At 38.0% G+C, this 27,918-nt stretch overlaps 1 protein-coding gene across 1 annotated transcript; it reads right to left on the minus strand.

Annotated features, from left to right (window-relative positions):
* On the minus strand, positions 1 to 27,918 carry Nmo (serine/threonine-protein kinase nemo). The gene is made up of 6 exons (XM_071725426.1): positions 27,808 to 27,918; positions 27,005 to 27,214; positions 26,377 to 26,565; positions 25,657 to 25,858; positions 24,373 to 24,466; positions 1 to 18,490 (listed from the first exon to the last, which is right to left on the minus strand). The coding sequence occupies exons 1-6, from the start codon at positions 27,901 to 27,903 to the stop codon at positions 18,436 to 18,438; spliced, it is 846 nt and encodes a 281-aa protein (XP_071581527.1). The 5' UTR covers positions 27,904 to 27,918; the 3' UTR covers positions 1 to 18,435.

A 27,918-nucleotide genomic window follows, 5' to 3' on the forward strand; every position in this document is an offset into this window, starting at 1 on the left:
TTTATCAAAACATGTATAACGATTTATTGAGGATCTATCCAAGCATGTTAAATTTTTTGAAATGCAGGTACCTATCTATATCTACTCGCTAATATTACATCAGACGCGCAATTTTATTCGAAAAAACTGACCGTGTGTACGCATACGGTCCGTGCCTAATTTAGAAGAAGAGTTGTGTGTTTTGTGGAGTCGCCTTTTTTCCTCTCTCTCTCTCTCTCTCTCTCTTTTTTTTTTACTCTCGCGTCAAATTATCTTCCTCGCCGGCACGATCGACGACCGTGTGTGTGTATGTATGAGTTTGCGTACGGTATATGAAAATTGGAAATGGACAACGGCTAAAAACGACGATATCTGTCGCCTGTTGGCTTGCTACGGTAACAATAATCTGTACATTACGATGCGCTACAAAAAGTGTGACTTAATCTTTCCTCTTGGTCATTGTCGCGGAAGGAAAGGAACAGTCTTCTTCGTGGCTCTCTTTCGCGATCGCGAAAAGAATTGGCCAACGGCGCGTGCTTACGTCGCACGATTTTCGAGCGAGATCGTATAACATCGATTCGTGTTAATGTTCGCTAATTTTCTCGGTCAGTCACAATCGAAAGTGTTCATGTTCATACATAATTTTAAAAGACTTTAATTATTTTTATTATTTATTTGTGTCATAATCGAAGATCGCTCATAGTCGTCATTTGATTTTCGTATTTAGTAATATTACAATCTAATTACAATGTCGCCTAACTCTGTATACTTTCCGATCGATACGTTGTGCAATAGTATATCGTAAACGATATCGCAGCATAATCGTGCGACGTAAACGCGCCATTATGAGATTGATCGCCGATCGCGATCGTGCCGGCCGCTGCAATAAATCTGCGCGATGGAGATCAGCTTACAATAGTTTTGATTGCCAGTCTTCTTTGTATTTCCTTTTGTATGGTCTTTTCTACATTTCACTGATGTTTCCTGCGTTTATCCGAAGGCCGAATATACTGCGATTGCCGAATGTTCGATTAAACTCTCGGCAGATCTTCGTCGCGTTCGAATGATATTAAATTGCGCGATTACATAGAAATGTTTTTTCGTACATTTGGTTTAATACGCGACGAGATAAAAACGATACGTTTCTTCTGAATTATGGATTAGTTTAAATTTAATTTTATAAGTAATTAACTCAATCGCATCGTTACATAATAAAATGCAGAAAGAATAAAATATTGAACATTAAAGTGCAGGAAACCTTAATGCTTTTTATAAAACAGATTTTATTAATTTTATTTCTTAAGAAGAAAATTGATTAATGTAACAGATGTAACTACTGATTCGCGAGACGCGATCTTGACGAAAGATCGAGAGTAATGTCGATTCGGCATCATTTCCCAAGTTAATCATCTTTTTTTTTATTCGGAAAAAACGTGCTTTGATTTCGCGTCGTTCGTGACGCGACTCGTAAACTCGGCTCGTTACGTGATAATCGATAAAGAAAGAAAGGCTTCAAAGAAAGGCTGGGATCGGCTACACGATTTCCCGATGGTGAGATTCGGCTCTCTGCGGCGACGCAAGTGCATGTATATCGAGAGAAGTATACCGATCACCCAAGAGAAACGAGCCTTTTCGACAAATCGAGCGATGAAGGGGCAGTTTGTTTTCAATTCGATTCAATTCAATTATCGTAATTACATCTGCTCGATAACGGGAATATACGAATGAATAGCGCCGACTTTGATTCGTCGGAGTCGGATACGCGATATCTTGAGATGTGACTTCCTCCACGAAGAATTTACAACTAGTACCAGAAGAAACGGGTGCCCGGGATCGATTCTGTTTCTTTGCGTCTTGCGACTAATGCCTCGGGTAAAGATAACAATTAACAGAAATCTTTCTTACTGATTTGTGAATTTTTCGAGATAGAAATCGAAAAGTTACAAAACGGAAGCGATTACGACACGTTTCCGGGAGGGAGGATAGAATATCCAATGATTTGATCCTGGATGAATTAAGTAGGGTGATAAATGAGAGAGATACTAATATAGAGCATTATAAATATCAGTCATTTCAATTATTAATCTGTTATTCTGTACCCCAATAAGTTATATCGATAACTTGTTCGAGCAGTCTTTTTCTACGCAACGTTCTTCAGGCAGCATTATTCATCCAAGATCGGAATTGTTGCGCGATTTTTTTTTTACGAAACCGGTCCCTGGCACGTGGTGCGTAAACACATCTATATTGACATGTGCACGACGAATTTTCGATATCCTGTCACGATCGACGATCGACGATCGAAACAACGTCTAAGCGGTCGTCCAAGCGAAGATTGCGAAGAAGACGCCTGTTTTTTTTTTTTTTTCGAATCTTATCTCGTGGCACATACTCGACGCTGTCTAATGTTCTCGTCGTGATAAAGATCACGATAAACGCGTCGACGTAGTTAAAAGTTCACGAAACCAACGCTTCCGAATCGAGACGCCCGATTAATCGTTTACGGTGAGAGACGAAACGTGATGTTCTCGATCGCCGAGCGTGACACACAAGACCTACTTAATTGTGAAAGACACGATTGAATCTACGATTCGAAAGATCGATCTCGAGAGACTCGATAATATAATATCGCGCAAATAAAAAAAATAATATTACGCAAGCAGGAATTCAAGAGATGTAGTTATTCGTCTTCATTTTGTACACATGTCTGTTATATTGAACAATAATCAAGTTTTTGTAATTATTTAATTCGATACTTTATAGATTTATAATTTCTCATAATAATTCAATAAAATTTAACAATAAAAACAAGTTATATAATGTAGTAAATATGATTGGAGAAGAAAGATAAAGGCGGGGAGAAATTATATCTCGAGAATCTCGAGATCGATCGGCTATATACTATTACACGGAGAAAAAGCTGATACAAAATCTATGTCCAATCGGAACCGACACATACAGATAGGATAAACTGCATTTAGTCGTTAATATAGCGATTAGCAGTGATTGGTTGCTTCTTCCCTTACGTTACGTAGAAGTAGAACTGTGATAGGCATCGACGTTTACATTTTTACTTTGTTTCTCTTTACAATTTGTCATCTATTTACATCACTTCTCACGACGGCTTATAATCGAGTCTTATATCACGTGTGTTTTACGGTAATAATCTACAATATATAATGTCGAGGTATAATACCGAGAGATCGAACGGCGAGTCTCGCTGACTTATCGCTCGCGAGAGAGAAGAGATTAAATCTTCGCGTTGTGTTCGCCAAGTAACTTTTCGCGATATTATTCGCGTATCATTCCTGCCAGTCGGAGTATATAATATTTTATGCAATATGCGTCGTTCTATGCTACAATGTGCTGTACATTATATAAAATACGAAGAGGAAATGTGTCAGCTCGCGAAATGTTAATTCTTATCGGAAAGAGTTACTATTTTTTTAATGAGATAATGTAAAATACAAAACTCTTTCTAAAATTGATTATTTAATCAACGAGGCAAGAGAACACAAAAATATAAAAGCCGGATTAAATATACGTTAAGATTAAAAATTTTTTAAAATTAAAGTTAAAGATATATAATATTCAACTAAAAAGGTTTTGTTTATATTTTACATTTTTTATACAAATAAAATTCTAATTCTTTCCTCTTATTTGAGTTAATCCAGACGAAAATTAAAATTTCGCGACTTTTTGCGAAAATTCATCGCGGAAGTGTCGTATCGATCGTGGACCGTCGATACAATCGCCTCTTGTGACTTTATTTTCTTTTATCTCTTGTGATTTCCGTCGAAGAACCGCTGCGCTTCCACGACTTTTTATTTCTCGTTCCATCTTTCCGATGTAATTACCATTACAATATTATACAGAGCGTACAGTGCTGGCTCTACTAATATCAATGCAATCAGCGTCGCGACGAGTTGTACTGTGCCATGATAGTAATAATAATAATAATAATCATCATCATCTCGTCGGCGTCGCTTATCTCGAGTGTTCAAAATACAAAAATTACACGGCGGAGATCAGCCTCTCTACATATCTAGATATATATTTATATATATATATATATAATTTTTTTCTTCTCGTTCTCTGTCTGTGGTACAATATATACGTATATTACATGCTCCACTCGCTACCGTTCTCCTTATTGTTGCGCGAAATATTTTCCTTTTCTTTATTACACTTCAACGTTTACAGAGACCGCAGCGGTCTTCGGATGATTAAAGTTACGAGGCTCTCTTCGCGAGCGATCGGTGTTCGAAATTCGCCTCGAGTTGGCTAGAGGAAGAAGAACGCCATTTAATATATTATATGTAAGTATATCGACAGGCTGTCATAATTAATCGCGTGTCGTAACGAAATCGATTTTGCCCGCGTTGAATGTGCGTCTCATTATAATCGGAAAACAAAATTCACATTATCTCAAAGGTCAGTACGATCGTTCGATTAACAAATTTCTACGTAATTTTTACAATGTTCGCGTTTAACAGAAGTTGCAGTATACCCTGTATATGTTTTTGATCTTCCGTGTATGATTTCTGGTACAGAAGATCAACTGAATAATCGTGAATACCTTTTGGAACCCGGTTAATTATCGGACAGTCCGTGTACGTGTATTTGTGTGCGGGGTGTGTGTAACAATGTATAAGAAGGCATTGCCGGAGCAGCAGCTTCCCTAAATTATTTTGGCCGTGAGTTTAGGGTGATTTCGGGCCCGCGAGAGGTCGGCGCGAATGGAATTCACGAGTTGGAACGCGCGCCGCACCCGGGCCGCGAATATATTACATACATACACACACACACACACATCGACTAAAACCGCAGAAGGGCTAACGTCTATGTGTAATATAGTGGGCGTCGAGACCACGTTGAGAAGAAAGAACTCTGTCACGAGTTATTAATCTTAAGAGAAGGACGCGCTGAAAAGGAGAGTTAGTTCGCTCGTTTCTACACGTACCGCTTTACGCACATGAGTACACACTGCCGAAGATCGTCGATTTCTATTTACAAGATCGCATTAACTGCAAGTCGATCTTAATGGTAAAGTAGTAATTAGACACATGAGCCCACCGAGAGGTCTACTTGTCAAGTCCTTTTAATCACGGGATGCGGGAATTCGCAGGATCCCCGTCCGTGATTAAGATGCTCTCATAAATTCCGTGAATCAACATCTTTTAATATAAGCAATTGTTAACTACTAATCAATTATTTTGCAATCAACTCAACGATAATTAATTAATAATTAATCTATGTCATATATTAAGAAAACGTAGATATATTGATATTTTGCGTATTAAGTCCGAAAAATCGATTAACATTAATTGATAACTATTTCGTATTGAAGAAATTAGTTTTTGGGATTACTAATATCTATTTAATTCTGTTAATTTCTGAAATATTTATATTAAAAGTGTCCGTTTTATTATTATTTGTGACAAACGCTGATTTTTCTTATTGAATTATCAACATCTGAACAATTAATTTTTCACGTTATAAATTAGACTCGAAATAATTAATTATCCCGTTGGGTTTTACGTGCGAGAGAGCATCGCGGACGAAAACTACAATTCTATTTATAGGACGTAGGAATACACCAAGAACGAGGAGACACACGAAACACGAAATCGGAGGATCGATGATCGAAGATCGAGCGTGTTCGCGCTTGAAACTTCGTCTCCGATTTTCGTCCAGTAATATTTATAAAAAATAGCACTCCCGCCGAAGCTTCTCTGAAATATCTTACAGTCGCCAATCTCAATTTTTTCCCCAGTCGTTATCGCATCCGTCTGAGGCGAAGGCTCGATCAGCGATCGTTGATCTTAGAAAACACCACGTTTGCTGCTATTCTACACGAATATCGTTCACGCGAAAAAAAAACAAAATATATATGTATATATATATGTATATATAGAACACGTATCGTCAAAAATTATTCTTGAAGTCGATCGCTCCTTGGCATTTTAAATATATGTCGATCGATCCCTTAATGTTATATCGAGGATTAATCGTTTCCCGATGTCGAAAGATTAGAGCAAAATCGTACGAGGGATATTTGTAACCCCACGGGCTTACATTTAAGGTAGAAGGATTCTTAGGTTCTAAAACGGTGGATTATCCGTTTCTTTTTTTTCACAGCGAGAACTCTTTCGCGTGCTCTTTAAAAAGCGAAGAAGCGTCTACATTCTATTTCTATCTATGTACATCGATAGCCTCGCGATCGCTTAAATGCTAAGACATTTGAAAAGGCTTCGGGTTACTTTCAAGGTACGCCAATATCCCCTCGAAGTCCTCCGAAGGATCGTTGAGTATTTGTTACGGTGAACCCCGACCGGGCTCGTCCTCGTTCGTACATAGGATGTTTGGTAATAGGCACGTCTACTGAACAGATCAATATCTTATAATGTAAATTAAATTAAATAGATTTTATGCTGATCGTATTTTGGAATATTTTCCCGCGATTTATGAAATTCTATTATTTATTATCTTATTATATTTAAGTTGAAAAGAAAGTATATAACTTTATTTTCTAACAGTTCATTAAATATATTGGTAAGATCTATCCTGGTTAAATTTATATTAAAAGGTTCAATACTTGGTACTTTTTAAAGAATTGTAGAAGATGATATTTATACTCTTTGGAGATATAATGTTCTTAATATCTTGAAGAGATAGTGAAAAAAAGTGCGTATCTAAAATCAAGATTTCGTTAAAATAAAATAACATGAAATAAAATATGTAATTTTTTGATTTTATTTTATTATTTTATGCAAATAAAATTATTTAAACTTTCGACAAAAAATGTCACATGAAATATGTTTCATTCTATATAAAACGTACATATTTCCGAACACCCTGTAGATTATATCGAATTATGAAATATGTTTTCGCGTGCTTCCGTAAACACGCAGTCTGTACAATCAGACGACTTCGTCTGATTTCGCGCACAATTTTATTATCCTTTGTCTTAATTCCGTTCCGTTCCGTTCGATGTGACCTCAAATTTATACCCTTTTTTTATCTCCCGTCGAGAGAATACAAAATTGTTTATGACTCGGCAAGTTCGATTTATCGCGATTACTTTTTTCGCAGGATATTTTTAGTCGTTGCGATTACATCTTATTGGTTTGTCACTATATAACCATTACGATGTATCTTTTGCGCGGAGTCCTTGGCCCATAGAATCTTTATATTATACATATATATTCTTGCATAAACTTGACATGCTTTGCCAATGGCGTGGCTACAATTCCGCAAAGCTTGTGCGTCTGCATTTATTAATAATAAATGCCATATCATAAATTTGCACGCTTAAAGATTTATTACACACTATTAATATAACGTTTTAGAGTATATCAAGCACAAGTTTCAATTTAAATAAAGTTTCAGATTTTATTTAACTTTTATTTTAATTTATTTTTATACATGTATTTAATTTTTATTTTTATTAACTTTACCTCTTATTCTCTACTTTCTATTTTATTCCTCTTTTATTATGCCTTGAATTGAATTAAATATTTAAATATCGCCAATCTAAATAATTAGATATGAATACAAATAATTAGCTTAAATAAAACAAAAAAACATAATTATTATAGTAAAAATAAAAAATATAGGAATAATTAAAAAGAAATTAGCATTTTAATTAATAACACAGAGATTATTAATATAAAAATTCTCTCCGTGTAAGAACTTTTATTTCGGAATTTAACTGCCTTTTCTTATATCAAACGCGAATAAGAAGAAAATTGCTTTTCGCATTACCATTTGTTTTATCTACGATTCTGTGTATCGCGATGCTTTAAACGCGACTCGTAAAACGCGCGATTGCGACAAATACGCGCAAACACACGTCTCGTTTGTATGCTGCTTTACGACTCGTAAGTACTGCGTAACTGCACGGATGAAGCTTCCCCGTCTTTTCGCACCCTTCTTCTGCCGATGTCACTCGGCTATCTCCTGCCGGTCTTTCGACGCCTCGCACTTTCACGAGTACCGAGGGATAGATGCGTAAAAGTCGCATTCTGCAGAAGTTGTATAGATAAATTATTATTCTCCGTGATAAAAATGCCTTAGGAAAATGGGAAAGTATATTAGAAAATAAAAATTATATGTGTAAACTGAAGAACAAAATAAATAATACCTTAAATAATTGAAAAAAAAATTAAACGAATTAAAATTCAATTAAACCTTTTAATTTAGGAGAACTTCAAGTCACACTTATAATTTCGAAGTTCGGAAATTTGAATTTTTATTACTTAATGCGCTTTAATATCCTTAAAGCTGATGATCTTAAGGTGTCATAAATACGTTTGCCGTATTTCTTTTATTAAAATTTAAGTAGAGTAGAAAGTCAGGTTTTTTAATCTCGCTTGAATATCGAGCACGAACGATCGAAAAGTTACGCGGGGAATCGGCGAGAAATCAAACGAAGTCGCGCTCGATTCGAGCAAGTGTGTGTATAATCGATAACGCTCATTGTCACGATTCACCTTACGTATTCGCCTAAGTATCGCACTACTCTTAAGTTGTATCGACGTACAATAATAATTGTAAACTTGATAATATTAAGGCCTCTTAGTTACTAACGACAAGTCGTCACAATTTTATATCTCTGATCGCTACGACTACACGCTACCGATAGGAAAGCGACAAGAATCATTTTTATTTCGTCCCACGGTCTACAGAACCGCCGAGTATCGACAGCTGTCGGCTACCGCGTACTTTCATCTCCAAAACATCGCAAAATGAAGTGTCTCGATTCCTGAAATTAAGCGATTTACATAATTTCTCTCGTATTTGCATTTTGTTAACCGAATACAGCGACGTGTCTATTAATCCCAGAAAAATTCACGGAACATTGTCTTGTTACTTTTACAATTTGTCTCTGCGTCGTTACTCGCGCAATCGTCTTAAAACGGTTTTCTCAACGCTCAGTCATTTTAAACGCGATGTGCAAGACGCAAGTGAAATCTTTCTTACGGCGTAGTTTCTTGGTCCACTTTGAGAATGTCAACGAATCAATAATATAGCCTCCGCAGCGGGAATGTAAATAAAATCATTGGCGAGACGCGTTCGTCGTCGCGCGCGCTCGATATCGGCGGGTTTCTGTCGCGAGAGATTCCAGCTATTTACAATGAATACAAGCTTTGTACAATCTCACGTGTGTTGACGAATCACAAGAGCGGGGTATAGCGCCGATACGGCAATATAATTGCTCACCTGCTGCCTCATTAATCGGCAACGAGATCGCCTCGTAACAATCATCGTGTAACTTACCATCTCGTTATACTAATCACCACCGCGCTGTTCAAACGATTTCTCTCTCTCTCTGACGCGATCCGCAATGTTTCTCTGTGCTTTCGCAACGAAATCGAAATAAAGAAACTTGCGAGGAACGTGTGAGCGAAAACCAAAACGAATTAATCGAAATTAATTAACTCAATTAAATTAATTGTCAAGTGCCATTCGTGCTCGCAGTTTATGCGTTGCGGAAACTTAACCGGATGCTTAAAAAAAGCCAGGGAATGTGGAGACGTGAGAGAATGCGGGATTTGAGGATTGTGCGTGTGCGTGTATATATGGACCGTGCCAAATTAAAAGACAAGAGAACCATCGCTTTCGAACCTTTTACTCTTTTTTTTTTCTTTCTTTTCCGTAGCAACTTTATTGTTTCGGTGCATCTCTCTCGTGCCAGAGCCACTTTCCATAATGAAGGCATATTCGCTAGTGTGGAGTATACGTAGACTTGTTTATTTTTATGTTTTTTTGTCGCTTAATTACTCGTTATCTCTATAACGTAGGTACCTTATCACCTAGCCTCCGCTATCGTAAATTCATACGACGCATCGTAAAATGTATACGTGCGCGTATACCTTCGCGTCTCAAATGCAATGTGCGCGTGTGCTCGCGCGTATGTGTAAGAGGACCACACACAAATGCGTGTATAAGAATGCGCAATTGATTTTCGTATCGAAGTAAATCAAATGTATCCGACTGACCAGCTACAGCGAGCCTACGTATTTACAAACTTCGTCATTTAATTCGTCTACTTTTAATAGGAAACATTAATCGCATATTCTCCTCCTCCTGACAACGGAAATCAAAATCGGTACAATTTTAGTAAATCGAAATTTCTATTTCGTACATGCCTGAAAATTATCTCATCCTCGCCACACAATCGCTAGATAATATTACGAATTATTTAAGATTTTAAATCCTCTCTGCATCTAGAGGGTGTTCCTGCGATAAGTAGTGGGCTTACGATGATTCGCTATGAGACTGATATTATTCCATTGTGTTAATATTTTAATTCCAACTTAAATTTGAATTAAAAGGAAATAAAGTTCTAAAGAACTTTAAACGAATTAAAACAGCATTAAGTTGGCTATTTAATTATTCCGTATTAACCTGTAGAAAAAATTGCATGGAGAAAATAGAAGCTACCTAAATTATACCGATTTTAGTCCTTAATTGTATTCACACATGTCATACACATACGTATCCAGTCTTACTTCCGGTTTTCTGTCTTTCCCGTTCGCTCGTTCTTGATTGAACTAAAATTGTAAACCGCATAGGAAAACTTTGCGAATTGCGCGTCTTTCTCGGCGACGAATTGCAATTATGTTCGCTGGATGTTTATAAAAAAAGTCGCTCACACACTTTTTTCTCGGTTTGTCATCGCGTCGCAACAGTCTAGAAAAATTTTGTAGAATTACGCGGCCGCAAACAATCGTAAACAAATCCATCAAGTTGACAAATTAAAAACGAGATCGTCTTCAATAACTCATAGTTCATATTTCGAATACATAATTCAATAATAATTCCACGAATTTGAACGAAACGCTATTCTCCAAACTTCTCTATACTGGGATTCAAACGGATCGAATCGAACGTGCTAATATATATGTGCGCAAATAAAAGTTAAATTCAATCGTCAGTTGTTATCAATTGTTTACTAAAAATATGAAAGGTAGAAAAAAATAAGAATTGTCATCACTCCTGAGGAAGAATTAAAATACTTACTAATTAATCATGCGCGCATATCATCAACTTATTATCATATCCACATGCTCGGAAATCTCTAGCTTACGCTTGACTCGTATCCGGATCAATCTCGAAGCTCGAAAGGAACGTTGAACGAAAGTATACGACAGAAACTTCGGTCGAAAACACTCCGACGTTTGTAATATAAATTTAATAGCGGCTATAACCGTAATAATCATGCATATTTAGAACATTATCTTTCCGCAAAATAAAAATAATTTCTTTGTTATTCATCGATTTCTAATCTGATTTCTTTTAGTTTAACTATAAATAATAGCAGGAGGATCAATTTTAGTGTCATTGATATTTTGTGGTATGCATAATTACATGTAATATTTTAATAATTATTACAAACATGTACGACGTCCAACGTTTCAGCTCTTTTTCGGTCTGCCTCGATAACACTATAAGCTACTATAAGCTAGAAAACTGTATGTATTAATTAAAGATCACCTGTCAATCGAAAACCTCAAAGTCTCATCAAACACTAACTTTGATCAGTACAGTTAAAATCAAAGAATTTACCTTTGATAATATAATTCTCAATATATGAAGTCGATTAAGTGATTCAAAAAAAACCGAGAAAAAAAATTGTTTAAAGCGGAACGCAGCGGTGCAGCATAACTAATCCAAACAGTTAAAGTTCACAGATAGTAGAGAAAGAGAAATCGATCTTTGGTTATAATAATTATTAAATGAGTGTACGACACACACCACATATCGATGAGTTGATTCTAACTGATCCTTTCTTTGTTATTATTTCTATTTATTTTATATTGAAAAGTCGTTCGGCTTGCTTCATTTCAATTTAAAATTATAAACGACGGAGATATTCGAACACAAAACATTTGCATTAGCGCGCATTTTGCAATCGCGACGAATCACCTGATAAACCTGCATAGTTTATGTACACGATGAATACGATGATAACTTATTTACAAATGATGAAGTGATCGAAAATGATAAGGTGATACGGTACGGTGTTATAATAATTACAGAGAGGGGGATCTCAGACGAAAGAAGCGAAGAGTCAACGGATTGTTACGGAAGAAAGAATGTACTGATTTTTATGAAACACATGTAATTTCACAGAGGTATACTGAATTCCGTATAAATCGCATATAACTTATACAAGTTACGTGACGTAAAATTCTACGTTCAAGATGAAAACATTTTAATTAAAGTAACTACTGTTTTCAGCGTTAGAAAAATTATTTTGACGCGCAAACGTCTCTTCGATGTTACTTCCAGGGTTTAGAGATCGGAATTTCGCCCTAAAGTATTAAACATTCGCAATACGCGGCGTTAACGTTGCCAACGAAAAATACGCAGTGTCAGATGTTATTTGGAGTATCGACGGGTATACGAATATAATATTGGCGTGACGAAAACGCCCAGTGATAAACGCACCTCATCAACTATGCCACAGCTGTGCACGTTATATTATGCTATCGTTATGTAACAGCGATAGACACCGCAAATCGCGTATGCGTGTGAAGAAATATCTATACATTAGCATAGAAATATTTAAAGAGGATCAAAGAATGCGACTCGATTCTTCGTTTCGTTAAAAATTTTCGGATCAACACGCCTCGCGATTAAATAGTACTCTCAATCGATATCCAGCGAGCTAAACAAACGTCTTATTTCAATTCCCAAAGTATTATCGTTTTCCGGCTGAATGCCGCAGCTTTTAGTTCTTTATTTCACATTTTCAACGCGTCCGCGTTTATCATCAAGATATCTCCCCGTTTCGATATAATGTCTTTTAATTTCTTATTGCTATATTTCTCTGTAAATTTTCGAAATTAAGTTTATAAAAAAAAACATTTTCGTCTAGGAATTAATTTTTTTGATTACCTTTTCTTACATGTACAAAATCAATTTGTGACTGTATAATCTAATAAATCTACAAATGTACAAGTGGAAGATACACGTTTAGTGTAAAATGCGAGTTTTTGGGCAGTTGAAAAGTGCGTGAAATAAAGAAAAATCAAGACGAGAGATAAAGGAAAATATTTTCATGAAATAAAAGAGCATTAACACGCCATACAACAGTTAATATTTCCACACGTTGTGTCGCAATGTAATTCGCGATGATATCAAACCGATATCGCTATATTTTTTATACCGTCGGCGAGGGTACCGATATTGGTGAAGCTTTCTCAATCCAATCTTCAATGCGCTCTCTTTCGTGGGCCGCACAGTCGGCATTTCTAAACGCATAATTAACGGCTACGATTAATTTATGCGCGGCTATCATGAAACGACGAATTTTCGCATTTCTTCATGTGTAAAAAGAAAAAACATGCATTTTCCTTTTATCGTCGAGATGAGAACCAAACGTAGGGCATGTCCCGCTAAATTGCTGCTACTTCCATTTTTCTCTCACTTTGTCCTAAAAGTATTTCATCGTCGGAGTTACTACTGGCTATCTAAAATCTCTTAATCTAAAATCACACGTAATTGTGTGCGCCCTTCCGTTTTTTCTGTACATCTTCCGGCATTCCCTACGGACACGAGACACGCGACAAAATGAGAAGAGAAAATATTTAAGGATAGTACTTAAACGATATAGTTGTTGATTTCGGAATTTCGGAATTTCCTGTAGTCACGCGGAAAGAATCACTGTATTCGTCAGCGAAACATAATCGGAAAATAATTTAACTACAAGTATGCAGTCACAATATTTCTCGTTGTTACAATATTCTGCTATCAAAATATTCGTTTCAGCTTTTCATTGTTATGCGTCTTCTCGTTATTAATTACATTATTTTTGATGATTTCGATGGATAGCATCATAATTTGTGTTTGTGTTTTATTTAGGTAGATTTATTGTGCCTTGGTCCTATCACTTCTACACCCCTCTCGAAATTATCATTTTATTAGGGTTGTTGAAATGAGGGTGAAGGCATTCGAACGATCCCCGACAATCATATATCTCAAGTGCGACTCGAATCAAATATTTGTGTAAATATTCGACGAAATGGTCGCTTCAAATGCAGTAAATAAATTCTTTCAGTTTAAATTACATTTTTTTCCTGACATATACTATAATTTTATAAATAGAATGAAATTTTAATAAAACTTTAAGGGGATTCTATAGCGAAGGCCGAACTTCCTCGATGTCGATAATGTCAACATTTCTAGTCCTGCTTTCTATGTTATATATCTATATCTGTCCTTGTCCGATTGCTGCGCCATCTCTCGCTACACGCAATACTGCTTATCCTATCAACCTGCATGTGCTTTTGCATATATAAAAGTTAAAAGCATGACACTTTTTTTCTAGACTTCTATCGTAGTTGTAATTGCACGATATTGTTCTTCAATGTTTTCCCTAGAGGGCTAGTATCTCATTTTGTATATATAAACTGCAGTATTTTCGTATAAGCAAATATTGTCGTCAGTGACAGCTCTATGTGCCCAAATTTTTAATTTTTTTTTTCGTTTTGGATGTAAAACCGACCCTAGCTCTCTACATTTTTTTTGCGTACTTTAATTCTGTAAAAAATTTTGCAATTCCGTAAAGCCAATTAAAAGTTGTTTGCTTTTAACTAAATGTCGGTAATTACTGCCACTATAGGATCCCCTTAACTTCGATATAAAATTCTTTTAACAATTATTTGAAAAAGATTTAAGATTTAGAAGATTTTAGAAAAATCAAATCTATCGTAAATGATTATGTGTTTAAATCATTTTATTGTTAGCATCCAATCACAGACTTGAACAAAAGACCGTCGATTATCGAAATTCGCTCGAATCGCTCGGATTCGCGTGTCCAATTACTGTCGTACGGCAGTGGCGCTTACAATGTAATAAAAAATAATACCGATACTTATTCACACACAGAAACGACCCATCGTTCTCTTCCGTCTCGATCCTCCGCGTAGATCTTTCTCACCGGAGACTTAGACCAGACGTAAAATCAATGGATTCAGACTTCCGCGTTTGCAGTCCGTTTCACGCCGAATCTAAAAAAATTACGCCGGCTTTGATCCCCGATTTTCATTCTTCCGTTTTATTCTCCTATATTTCTCTAGCTATCTATTTATTTAATTCTTTCTCTCATATATTTCTCTCTCACTCTCTCTTCCGCTCTCATTTTCCCGTATCGATATCATCGCGTTCACACGATAAGTCGGCAGTGCGTTTATTGGAATAAATCGCGATTCTACGATCGCGCGAGGAAAAACTCGCGTTCGCGAGGTAAATGAAGGAAAATTATCGTCGCCGAGATGGATGAGAATCGTTTTCTCGACGCGGAAATTCTCGAGATTTTTCGAGATCGGCCAGCGACGAGGAAGGTCGTTGAACATCAGTACACTTGGCTCGCGCATGCCTTCGAAAGGACGTACTCCTCTTTTTATTTCCTAGTCTGAGATCCAAGGAGTCCCGTCGTTCGAGAACTCGATCTTAAAAGACGAGAACGAGCGAACGTGGGATCGGGAACAGTCACGAAGGAACAGGACCCGAGTTCCTTTCGTCCTATCGAGGCAGCGAGTTGTCGGTAAACGCAGAAGAGTCGTTAAAAGTTCCGAGCCTCATCGTTCCTGCGACTAATTTTCATCGAGAACAACTCGAGCGTTAACGACGATCCTTTAACACGTTTCTTTCGGAATCCTTCCAATCCTTCGTCTTCAGTTCTTTCGTCGAATTCCTATAGCCGGTCGAGTCGTCAACTCATTCTTTCGAAATCACTCTGTAAACAATTCGCCTATCTGCTCCGCTAATTTTCCTCCCGAATGTAAAGTTTTCGGAAAGCAACGAAAGCGCTCAGAAACCTTCATTCTATTCCGTTAACACAATCATTTACGTTTTCCTTGTGAATTTACGATCTTAACATCCGCGTTTGCGACTCGCCGCCGTAACATTCCCACACTTCCCGTCCCTACCGCATTTTCATTCATCGCGCGCGTCTATTCGAATTTTCATCTACCTTATCCTTTTCTATTTCAGGAAGGACAACTTCAATCTAGGACTTATTAGTCTTTATTTCCAGCGAATACGCTGGTACGCTCATTGGAATCAAATGCTTCGTTACCAATGCTAACGCTAGAGAGGAAAAGTGCCGATAGTACCACCTTTTATCTCTACAGTCGCTAACACTACTTTGTCGCTTCATCAAGAAGGATCGATGACGACGACTTCTTCTTCGACTCGTCGATCTTCTCTTCTCTCTTCTCCTTTCCCTTGGTTCCTCTTCGTAGCCGATTTGTCGCCGATTTATCGAGAGACGCGTCTGAACGCTCGCGGATGATCGATTCGTTCGCACGAGATTTAGTTCTCGCTTCGGCAAACCGAGAGGATCAGAGGAAAACACGGAATTTTCTTTTCCGGAAAAGTTTTCGAGTTTTCGCCAACCGGAGAGAGAACAAATCGTGCGAATATCCTCGATTGAATATCTCGCGCTCCGCGGATACAAATCCGCAAACATAATCTTGTCAAGGACGATACGATTCGAAGGGGGACTTTGCGCTCTGCTGATCTTCGGACATCCTCGGATATCCTTGAACGATGTATCTCGCCGAGGATTAATTTTCTCGCGAGTGTTCTCGCGTGGCTATCATCCAGAGATATCTCATCGAGGTCGACCGGATCCTGGAGCTATCCTTCCCGAGGTATCCTCGAGAAATATCCTGTCAAGGTTTACTCAATTCGGAATAATAATTTTATCGTTACCGAGACGACGTCCTCGGGAGATATTCTCTCAAGGACAAATCTATTCGCAGCGACACTCGAGGGATGTCTTGCCGATTCAGAGCTATCCTTTTACGTCTCGCGGCATCCTCGAGCAAAATCTCCTGTTGAGAACTATTCGATTCGGAGCTATAATCTCGTCGATGCGAGGAAACGTCCTCGAGGAATATCCTTTCGAGGACGATTCGGTTCAGCCTGACATTATTAGGAATATCTCTCGCCGTCGGAGGATCCTCGATCAGGACGAGAAGGATTCTCCTTCCCCTCTCTCCTGGCACTTTCCTCTCTCTCTCGCGCGCGAACATTCGCGCGCGTGTTCGATCATAAAATGGCCAGCGCGACCTGTACACGTGTGTAAAATCTAAGAAAAAAAAAGGACTGGCCCGGTCTGTTCGACGCTCGCGTTTACTTAATAGCTAATTAATTATATCACCCTCCCCACCCCTTCGCTCTCCCGCTTTCACGGTACCCGCGATTCCAATCCTCGGGAATCTCTCCCACCGCTCTCTATTGGAATTAATTGGCTACTTTGTGTTTTAAATTGGCTAATGTGTGTGCATAGACGTGTGTGCGCGCGCGCGCGCACGTGTGTATATGTGTGTACGTAAATGTGTCTCTCCCCTCGATCGTGTGTGTATACAATGTATAATACGTATAATATATTGCTATATATACATGCAGGATGCGGCGAAATGCGTAGAAAAACGACGATATGGCTTTCTTATAAAATTCCAAGTCAGTATTCCCTTGGAAAATATTTGACACGTAACATGTGATGTTGTTCTTTTTTTAAATCATTCTTTAGTCGTCATATTGATTCTTAGAATTTTCTTCGGATCTCGTGAGTATTACTAAAGTTCTGTGGATACTGATAATCACGATATTCCATAAATTTAAAGAAAGTTTAGTAATCTATCAACAAATTTTTAAGATATAAATTAAATCTCAGTTCAAATATCGAAACTAAATTATTGTTTACTTTGTTAAATATTTTGATTTTGATTAAATTATGATTGAGAGTTCCGGAGAGATAGCTCGTTAAAGGAAGATCCGGAAAAGAGTAGCCAGAAATGTATTTTCAAAAGAAAATGGAAGAAATCTTCTATTTCCTTGAGGCGTATGTCTCTGGGGAAAAATTGAAAGACCTCCCAATTCTCTTTTGAGGAATGTGAGGAAATCTAAAAGACCATCTTCTCCTAAGTTTCTCGAAATGTGTTCTTACACGAAAGTCGGAAATACTCATTCACGTATTCATTTGACACTTACAACAATTTAGCAATTGTGAAAAATACCTTCAACTTAAAAAAAAATGGTACAAGTCATTAGAATAACTTCTAACGTCAATAAAAATTGCATTTCTGGTATAAATCAAAGAATATAAGTTCTTCGAAAGTCGAAACCTCCTACGCATTTTTCTACGCATTCCTACACGATGTCCCATGCATATATACGTATCAGCTAATCGAAAATTGAGGCTACAGTGTGCGGCAGTCTATTGTCTCTCTTGGCTCTTCTCTCCGCAGCTTCCAGTTCCCCGTTTTCCATTCTTCCTCTCCCTCCTCTTCGTTTTTCTTGTTATCGGTGACTTACTATCTTCCGATCGGCGAAGATCCTCCTTTCTTCTCGAGGGGGGTGCGACACGGAGTCGTCGTCACCGACTCGAGTCCGACGGTCCTATCTCGGGGACGGGCACGGGGGGAAGACTTTTTATTCCCACTGGTGTGGAGAGGGTGGCAATTCCGAGGGGTGAGCCACCGTGGAGCTGCAAGTCGTACGAACAAGACATTAGAGGGGCGACGAAGGGGATGGCGGGGAGAGGGGGGCTGAGAAAGCTAGGCTAGGGGGGAAAACGTGCGACCCTTCTGCGGTAAAGCGAGTCGACCACCCTATATAAACGGCCAACGGTGGTATTTCAGCTGAAACGATCTCGATAAAATCGCCATTCCGTTTATTACGAACTTAATTTTATTTTTGTATGAAGTTTGAAGTTTATTATTAAGCGACAATAATCTAATTACCGTGGAGAGTAGTTAGGGCGATCGATCGCGGGGCGAGTGAAGGGAGAACGGGGTACAGCTACGTGCGAATCGTCGAGCTAACTCGTTACGGCCGGAAATCAGAATTCCCGGATATTTAGCACGAGTAAAGGTTGATTACAAAATTGGGAAATCTTTCAGAACTTTTTACAAATCATCAGAAGAGTTTAAATTCAAACGACTGGATGTGTATTCAATTAAATTAATTATTTAATTCCGAATGGACATTAATCGAGACTATTATATCGCAATTAATCCGTATCAAATGTACTTGCTCGGCCATTCGCTTTCTCTAATGATCGAGAACGCGAAGTACGAAACGCGGCAATAATAATTTACAACTATCATTTCGCACTTCGATGTTCTCGATCGAGACTAAGTCGTAAGAACTGAAATCGTCAGCGAGCAGTGATAGTGCGGTGTGCTTTTTCTTTTCTTTCTTTATTCAAAACCGTTAGATGTAACATCACCTAATTTTTGTCTAATTCTTTGTCATAATTACAGGGAACACAAAGAAATTAATAGGTAAACTAAAAGCGTATGTACAAAATAAAAAAATTTTTTTTTTCTAAATTTGCTTATCATGCCCAAGAACGTAATAATCGCTACACACCGAATCAAGGTTTCTCTTTCGTTCGTCTCTTTGATGATAGATCACTCTCTATCTTGGCATTCAACTTAATCGCCAAGTGACAGCCGACATCGGTAATTATTAATTACCGTTATCGAACTGGAGCATGCGCTACCCGCTCGTGACGATTATTCCGAAGAATTAATGAATCTCTCGACTCTCAATAAGCAAAATAACAAAAACGTTCGTCTGATTTCCATGCAGCTGTCAGCACGCGTGACAGCCGATCGTTTCTCTTCTAAAAGTATTTTTTTCTCTTTCTCTCTCTCTCTCTCTCTCTCTCTCTCTCTCTCTCTCTCTCTCTCTCTCTCTCTCTCTCTCTCTGTCTCCTTGCTTAAATACTTTTTTTGTCTTCAATACGAATCTACTTCCGTCTCTTTATCTCTTTCGGGCTATTCTTCATATCGAAGTTAATATTGACCTAATATCGGGTAGACATTATCTATGGAACAGGAAATGTGCTTTACATCGGATTACAATTCCAGGTAAATTTAGGGGGGAGGTTGAGGGTTGAGGAGATATATGCAGATCTTCGAAAGAGAGTCTTCGTCTTTTTCTTTTCTTTTCTTTTTTTTGGCGCGTCGCGACGTCATCGATATTTCTCTCAACTGAAGGCTGCATGGTGGATCAGGCCTTCTTTTACACTCACAATGCCAACGACGAAACAATGTACTCCGTTCAGGTATTTCCTCTGTTTTTTCTTTTGTGCACGGGTAGCAGAATGGCGAGACAATGACGGCGGGTATGTCATGCGCTTGCGAAATCGGGGTGACCGCTTGCAAATTACTGGTATTCAGATTAGTAACGCTCGGTTGCACAACAAATTGTGACGAGTTAAATTTTCGATTTCCGAATCAAAACTGTAAGCCGAAAATCCAGTGAAATTTAAATTCTTTTAAGACTCTGACAAAGATAAAAATAATTTTGAAAGATATTTCTCTTTTTATATATTTTTTTTACTATTATATTATAAATGTGTATAATATATTAATGTCTCAATGTATCAATACTTTACAAGATGAGCGGGTTCAAAAAACGAGATTAATTCGCAATTGGCGGATATTCCTCGAAGATCGTAATTGTTTCTTTTTTTTTAAATCATTTTTTTTTAATTCTTTCGGACTCGCTAAGTAGTCCCGAAAGTGGGCCAGCAGCGATGCGATTTCTCGCTTCAGCAACGCTCTCGCCCAGTCGAAACAAAGAGAAAGAGAGAGAGAGTACACGTACACAGAGGGGACGGAAACACTCATCAAGACAAAGGAACGGCCGAGTAATGCCGGGTATATTATTCGTCGCGCGGATGTTTAAGGAGCGCGTTAATTGCGCGTACGCGAAAACTGCCGCTAATTAGCATCGCTGAACGCGTCTCGTCTGTCGTCACTTAAGCCCGCGTCGCTCGCCCCAAAATCCGTGAAAACTGGCGCTAGATTATCCCTAATTTCCGCGCGCATTTCCGCAGAATTTATTTCTGAAACTCGTTTCGATTAATTATGCACTCGCGCGACTTTTCAATTAACTCAGCTGCTGCGAATGAAGGGTATTGTTGTACCGAAACAAAATAAGCGCGTGCAGTTGCACTTTTGAATAATATGATTATTTACGAGATATTATTGAAATATCACGCTCGCGAGTATTTTGAAGCAAATATTCGGATTACATTCGACGAATATAATCCATTTCAGCAGAGAGTTTCGATAATAATGATCCCTAATTTAATCTACAATAATTGAATACGTGTTATATTTTATAAGAACCGTACTCAATCCGGTTTTAATCATTTTTAACGGGGTGAATTTGAGAATTATCACCTTACGTGATATTAATACTGGATTGATACGACATTATAAATTTTTTTCTGCGAATCCCTCAACACAAAATAATTTTATCGAATTCACGGAGAGATCTTCGAGGAGTTTTATTTTCTCTCTCTCTCAAAACGCGCGAATGCTTAATCAACCGCTCGTGATGCGGTCGTGGTGATATCGAATTCATCATATGTAATTATATTTAATTATAAACAAGTGTGTCACCCCATTCGAGCGCAATCAACCTGCCTTGACACGAAATAAGCGACGCGACCGATCCGATTTGGAGATGCGACACGCTACACAAGGTGCCTTCGAAATCGCCAATTACTCCTTTCCCGATTTTTAAACGTGTACAGATAAACGTTTGTGATAATCGTTGCTAAATTTATTTATACATGCGTTTATCGCTCATATAATCGAAAATCGGAAAAGGACCGACGATTATGAGCGATTTTAAAGGCACATCATGTATATCGGTCGCACGGCAAAATGTTGGACAAAATGTCAATGGCACGGCGTATGTACATCATGAGGTAAACAAAGGGCGGTCAGAGAACCCAAGGTGAGACAGTTGTAACGCAAGCAAAAGGCAATAATACTTGGTATTATAAAAAATATAGGCTGGATCATGTACCTCTGCGAGCGAGGTCGCGCCGACTATAGCTGACTCTCGGTTCGTTCGGTTCGTTCAGGAGGAGGCGTAACACGATTGGTAGTAGTAGTGGTAGCGGTAGTAGTAGTAGACGATAGCGGTAGTAGTCGATAGTAGCTGACAGTGGTAGATAGCTGAGTCGGTAGTGGTAGTAGTAACGTGTACGTATACGCGGCGCAGGGCGCTGGTTCGGCGATCGGCTTGCTCTAACTTGACGGCAGAGTAAGCAAGAACGTACAATTGTTACACATCCAGCATTAGTTGCAAGTAACACTACCCAACAACACACACACCTTGTAGAAGTTGCGACGATAACGCTACTAAGTATTGAGTGTCAAATTGACTGGCCCGAGACGTATTTTCGTTAATGTCCCTATTCCACACGTATTGGATAATGAGGAGACAATGAGAATGAAATCTAGACCAATTTTGTTTTCAAGGATTTTGCCATAAGAGTCACGCCTAGATTTTCGAACCTTTCGCTATTCATAATTCCAGATAATTCGAAGAATCGATCCAATTACAGGCGAATTTATATATTGAATTTATAGTGAATTTTTCAGGTGACTGTAAATATATTTGTTATTCGTAAATGTTGCTCGTTGCTTAATACATCTTAATGCGGTAAATTTTTTAGAATAATATATTTTATAGACTTTGTTAAATATGTCAAAACCATTAATCGGAAAACAATCTGCGACACAAAAAATCTAGACGTACTGATATCTTCAATTTCGAAATCAGGAAGCCACGAAAGTTCAAGATTTTACGCTTCGTTTTTGTTATACTTCTACAAAAGGAAAATTAAATTTTGTTGAGTAGTGTAATCTGGGGAAAAATATCACATAGTCTGTTACTATTAGAGATATGTCTCTTCGTCTCAATATCGCAGAGAGAAAACTAGAACGATATTCTAGAGTACAAACTTGAAGACTGTCCTAAATTGCGCGAAACTCGAGAATTAGTAAAATGTTTAAATATTTAAAATTAAATTATATACAGCGATAGCAAAAATGGATTTCTATTTGAATTATTTTCGTTATGTCTCTTTTATATCTGTTATCGTATAATTTTCGTTGAGTTCATTGTTAAATAATGTGTGTGTCATACTGAGAATTTATAATGTCTCTCGGTAAACATCATAAAATATTGCCCCATCATTTTATGACAAAATAAATTGATTGCTCCAATTGATTATTCCGTTAATACGGTGCTTTCATTACTCTTAATAAATTTTCCTACCCTGAAATGCGATAAATTTAAACGCGTAAATGTGAAGCTGTCTTCTTATTTATAAGCATCGATCAACACTTTTTGAAAATTTACAGAGAATTTGTAATAGACTTCAGAATAGAATTTTCATAATTTCATATTTTAAAAAATACCTAAAGAGAGATATTTTACATTATAACAAATTGAACGGAAAACGATAACGTTCTAATAATTCTGAGAAATACACTACGAATTTGTCAGAGAGTGTACACGTGAGAAGAAACAGAAAATACGAGAAGACATTATATATACTCGTGTACCTTTCACATCCACAGCTTTAAAATATCGTTCTAATTTTCCGTTCGGCGATATTGATAACTATCAGTTCCTTATCTACTTGATTTCTGCTCCTCCGCTATATCGAGAGATCGCATATAGCGATTGTATCACAGTGGGCCGACAGGGTTACGTGAGAAATGCACATATATCTTAGACTTTATATCTTATTTTTCCTCGGAACAACGTCAAAAGCTACGACAGTGTCCTTTGTGGACGTCAGCAAGAGGATCGCCAGGACGGAAGGCCCCCCTCTTTCTTTTTTTTTTTCCTTTCGACTCGTCTCTCCGTCTCTGATCGATTTTGAAATTTACTTTCTCCCTTGTTACGCGCGCGTCGAAAGACTCAGCCGGCTCTGGTCAGCGCTACTCTTCGAACACCCGATATATTCCGCTCGTGCTACTCGATTGCTATTGATAAGAAACACTGTGCGCCCCTCTATGAACTCTCTTTGGGATTATTAGCCTGTCTGTTTTTTTTTTATCTAGGATTTAGGATATAGGATCGCGATGTGGGAGACGCACGAGTGCGCGGGAGGGGAGATATCGATTTCTTTAATATTAATTTCGAGGGACGGTAAAAGAGGGAGCGTTGAAAAAGTTTTCTCTTCTTTTTTTTCTCTCTTTATTTTTAATTATCTCGGGTATTTTTTTCGTCGATCAGTTCTGGTGATTTTCCTGTATGCGAAAGGGGGACTTTTATGGGTCATATATATCATATCGCATGTTCCAAAATTACAGAAGCTATTACAACTGTGTATAATATTTTGATGAAGCAAAATTGTCTCCTCGTTCTTCGCTATTTTCTACTATTTTCCAAATAATCAACATGAAAATCTCACGAAGTCCCGCTGAATTAAATTTTTAATCAATCTTGTTTTCTGATCTTCTTCGGTAGTTTTGGAACAAAACGCGTGTACCGATCGGCCAAGGGCGATTCGCGTGGATGTCGCTCTACGATGTGGCTTACCTCGCGAAGCTCTTGAACGCCGCGGATTGCGGATTTATGCAGAGCGGCACTCGCGACGTGTTCAGCTGCTCCGCTATAAATTTGTGCATCTCCTCTGAAACAGACAACGACGTACCGGTATATATAAGTGAATGACGGGAGGCGGGACGTTGATGGCGCGATATAGTTTCCCGCGGTCGAGATAACGACACTCTGAATAACGCCATGCTTTATATTCTCATCCGCGGTCAGCGCTAAACGCAGATAAATTATCCTCGCTCTCGTCGGTGTTGTATGCGTGTGTATATGTACAATTTTATTTTATTATTTTATTATTATAATCAGTATATATATAGGTATTTATTATCACAATCGTTATTAATTAAAAGAAAAAAGAACTAGAGACTTCTAAATACTTCTCTGTACGAGGACAGTTTTTCAAAATTTCATGTAATACTTTTAAATTTTACAAAGTTTTTACGTGCTTCAGTTAATCGTTGTATGTAAACGACTAAACTTGCGAAAGTCGCTGAACTTTTATTTTAAACTGAGCCGGCACGAAGGAATAATGACAGCGGTATTTTTTTACTCTATACTTATTGGATCCGCCATTCCTCTCCGCTTCATCGTTGACGATTATAGCAGCGAGGAAAGATACCCAAGAGCCCCACGGTTTTCAGCGACCAGGCGCTGCGCTGAGATAAACCATGATTTATCGTGACACGCACACATGCGAGCGTGTTTATCGCGGTTATTGTTCTCGAATAGCGCAGGCACGTGCCTGAGATACTTACCGCGTACGTCACTACCCACGATACGCGCGATATTTCCCGAGACAATATATTCTCGAGACAATATATTGGCTTCATTCTACAATTTGTACCGCAAAAACGAACCTCCAACTGCCAATCGCACTTCGTGCAAGATTTGACGTAAAAAGTCAATTAAATATCGACATGAAAAAAAAACAGTTGTGGTCAAATCGTCAAATATCAAAAGTTCTCTGCTATAAATAGCATTCTAAATAATCACACATGTAAATTTAAATCTTATTTATCATTGAATAAATTAAATTTATTAGTCATTTTTATCAGAAAATATAGAAAAAGTATTTTCAATATTTGTTCCATGACTGTCGCAAAATTCATGTTATTATTAAATGTTACGTAATATTTTCGTGTGAATGTTCATAAATATATTTCCCGCTAGATAAAATGCTCCAAAGATACGGCATTCGCGCGACATTTTTTCCTCGTTTTTTTTTGGTCTCTTACATTGAATCTTCGACGCGGCAGAATTTCTCACCTTTCACTTGCTGCACGCTCGTGAGCTTTCGCTCCCAGAGATCGTCGAACGGATGGGCGGCCGATGGCTCAAAATCCACCCTGTACTGTCTCATGCCGGCGCTCGTCGTGTAACAGCATGTGCACATGCACGAATGATATCGAAGCCGACCCTCGTCCAGATAAGGATGCGCCAGGGCGTCCACCACAGTGATCCTCTTGTCCTGCGTAACACAATAATTGTTGGGGGAGAACGTCGATAAATATATTATAAAATGAAAAACAAATTCGGGCCAAACGAGAAGAATCTCAGCAATCGTGAATAAATAGAGTATGAATTGGTCATTCGTTTTGGTCATTTTCAATATAAATAAATACAATTGAATTTATAGTTAAAGTTGACAATAAAACGTGAAATCCACGACAGCACTAATTATTATTGATTGAAGTGATAAATGAATTTGCGGAGAAAAATAGTAGTTTCATAAAAAAAAAAAAAAACGGTATGATTGATAAATATAATTGTGAAATATTTTTGTCGACAAAATAAAGTAAACTAAATGCTCTCCGTGTAAAAGTGAAAAGTTCTAAGAGAATTTTTGAGTTCCTCTAATTTTACGTATAAAAATTATGTAAATTAAAATTAAAACTAATTTACCGAATAAAATTAAATAAAATCAAAATAGAGAATAAGATCTAAAATAGTGAAAAAAAATTCTATTTTTGCGCGAGAAAAACTTACGGGATCGAAGACTAGCATCTGGCAGAGCAAGTGGACGGCCTCGTGCGTCGCCTGACTGCTAAGATTATACAGGGTCGCGAGCGACGGCGGCTTCTGCGCCCTTCTCAGCATGTGAGACTTCGCGCCCTCGCACGCATACCTCATCTCCTCGAGAGTGGGCGAACCCAGCAGCTCCGTGATTAACTCGAGCTGCGATCAAGAAAGAAGGCGCATTTTTTTTTTCATTGCTTACACCGTTAAAATCGTAGTGCCAAGTTATACTCAATTTGAGTCATTTTTAATCATTCCTACAGATTACTCCTACTCAATATGTCGTTAATTTAACTAAATGCTGTTTTGTGTTAAAATAATATAAATAAATTTCGACACACACGATAGTTAAAAATAACAAAATGTTATTTAACTCAAGGTATTGGTTCAAATTTCACCCTTTATTATTTAACAGTGTAATCGCGAAGTGATTTCTTCCACGAGTAACGTAAAGTACTCGCGGTAACTCTCTGATTGAGATATCTCTCTACTAATATTTCGCATAGCTGGGATCATATACGCCAGGTCGTGTGACGTGAGGCCCTTCATCCCGAGGAAAGACGCGAGCCGAATTTTTCGAGAGGTCCGCTCCGCTCACCTGTTGCACGGGGCTTTGGGCCTGGAAGAGGATCCGCCGGCGTAGGAGCTCGCCGAAGATGCAGCCGACGCTCCACACGTCCACCGCGGCGGTGTAGTGCCGCGCGCCCATCAGGATTTCCGGCGCGCGATAATACTGTGTCACCACTTCCTGGGTCATGTGGACGTTCTGGTCGGGTTCCGCCACCCGGGCCAACCCGAAATCACAGATCTGGAGAAAGAGGACACGCTAGTAACGCTTGGCCGTTCGACGTAAATAGAATAGACTAGGTAGCTAAATTTAGAATATCGCTCCTATTTGGGACAAAGCATTTATGTGGGTCAAAAAGATCCTCCGCTATCTGTATTTTCTCATCGTCGAGTTCAATCGGAGGAAATATGTTTCTGTTGTTAGAGGCAAAGAATCGTATCTCCATTATTATGAATTAAGAGAAAACAAGGTTTAAAGTTTTAAATAGAGAAATAATGTATTTTTTACATTTAAAGTAAAAGTAACAACTTGATTTATTTTAATAAAGTAATTTAACTGACATATTTAATAGTACAACTGCCACACTGTACCTAGTTGAAAAATTAAGAACTATAAAATTTTCAATATGACTTTTTCTAAACATTGTATCCTAGGAACTAGTAATAATAGACATAAGACGCTTTACTATTATACAATTTAAGCTCCTATTATATTGAAAACTGTATATTAATTCCATTTTGACAAAAACTGGAGATACGATTTTTTACCTCTAAGGTACAGATTTATGTTCAAGGTTAACATTTAGATTCTGAGATATCTAGATCGAGACTCACTTTTAGCACGCAATTGCTGTTCACTAAGAGGTTCCCGGGTTTAATGTCCCTGTGGAGAATTCGGGCCGAGTGAAGGTACTTGAGGCCTGAAAGCATAACAATATGTCGCAA

Source organism: Temnothorax nylanderi, unplaced genomic scaffold (assembly GCF_030848795.1).
Source record: "Temnothorax nylanderi isolate EJ_2023f unplaced genomic scaffold, tnyl_v1.0 TNYL_tig0993_pilon, whole genome shotgun sequence".
Classification (NCBI taxonomy): Eukaryota; Metazoa; Arthropoda; class Insecta; order Hymenoptera; family Formicidae; genus Temnothorax; species Temnothorax nylanderi.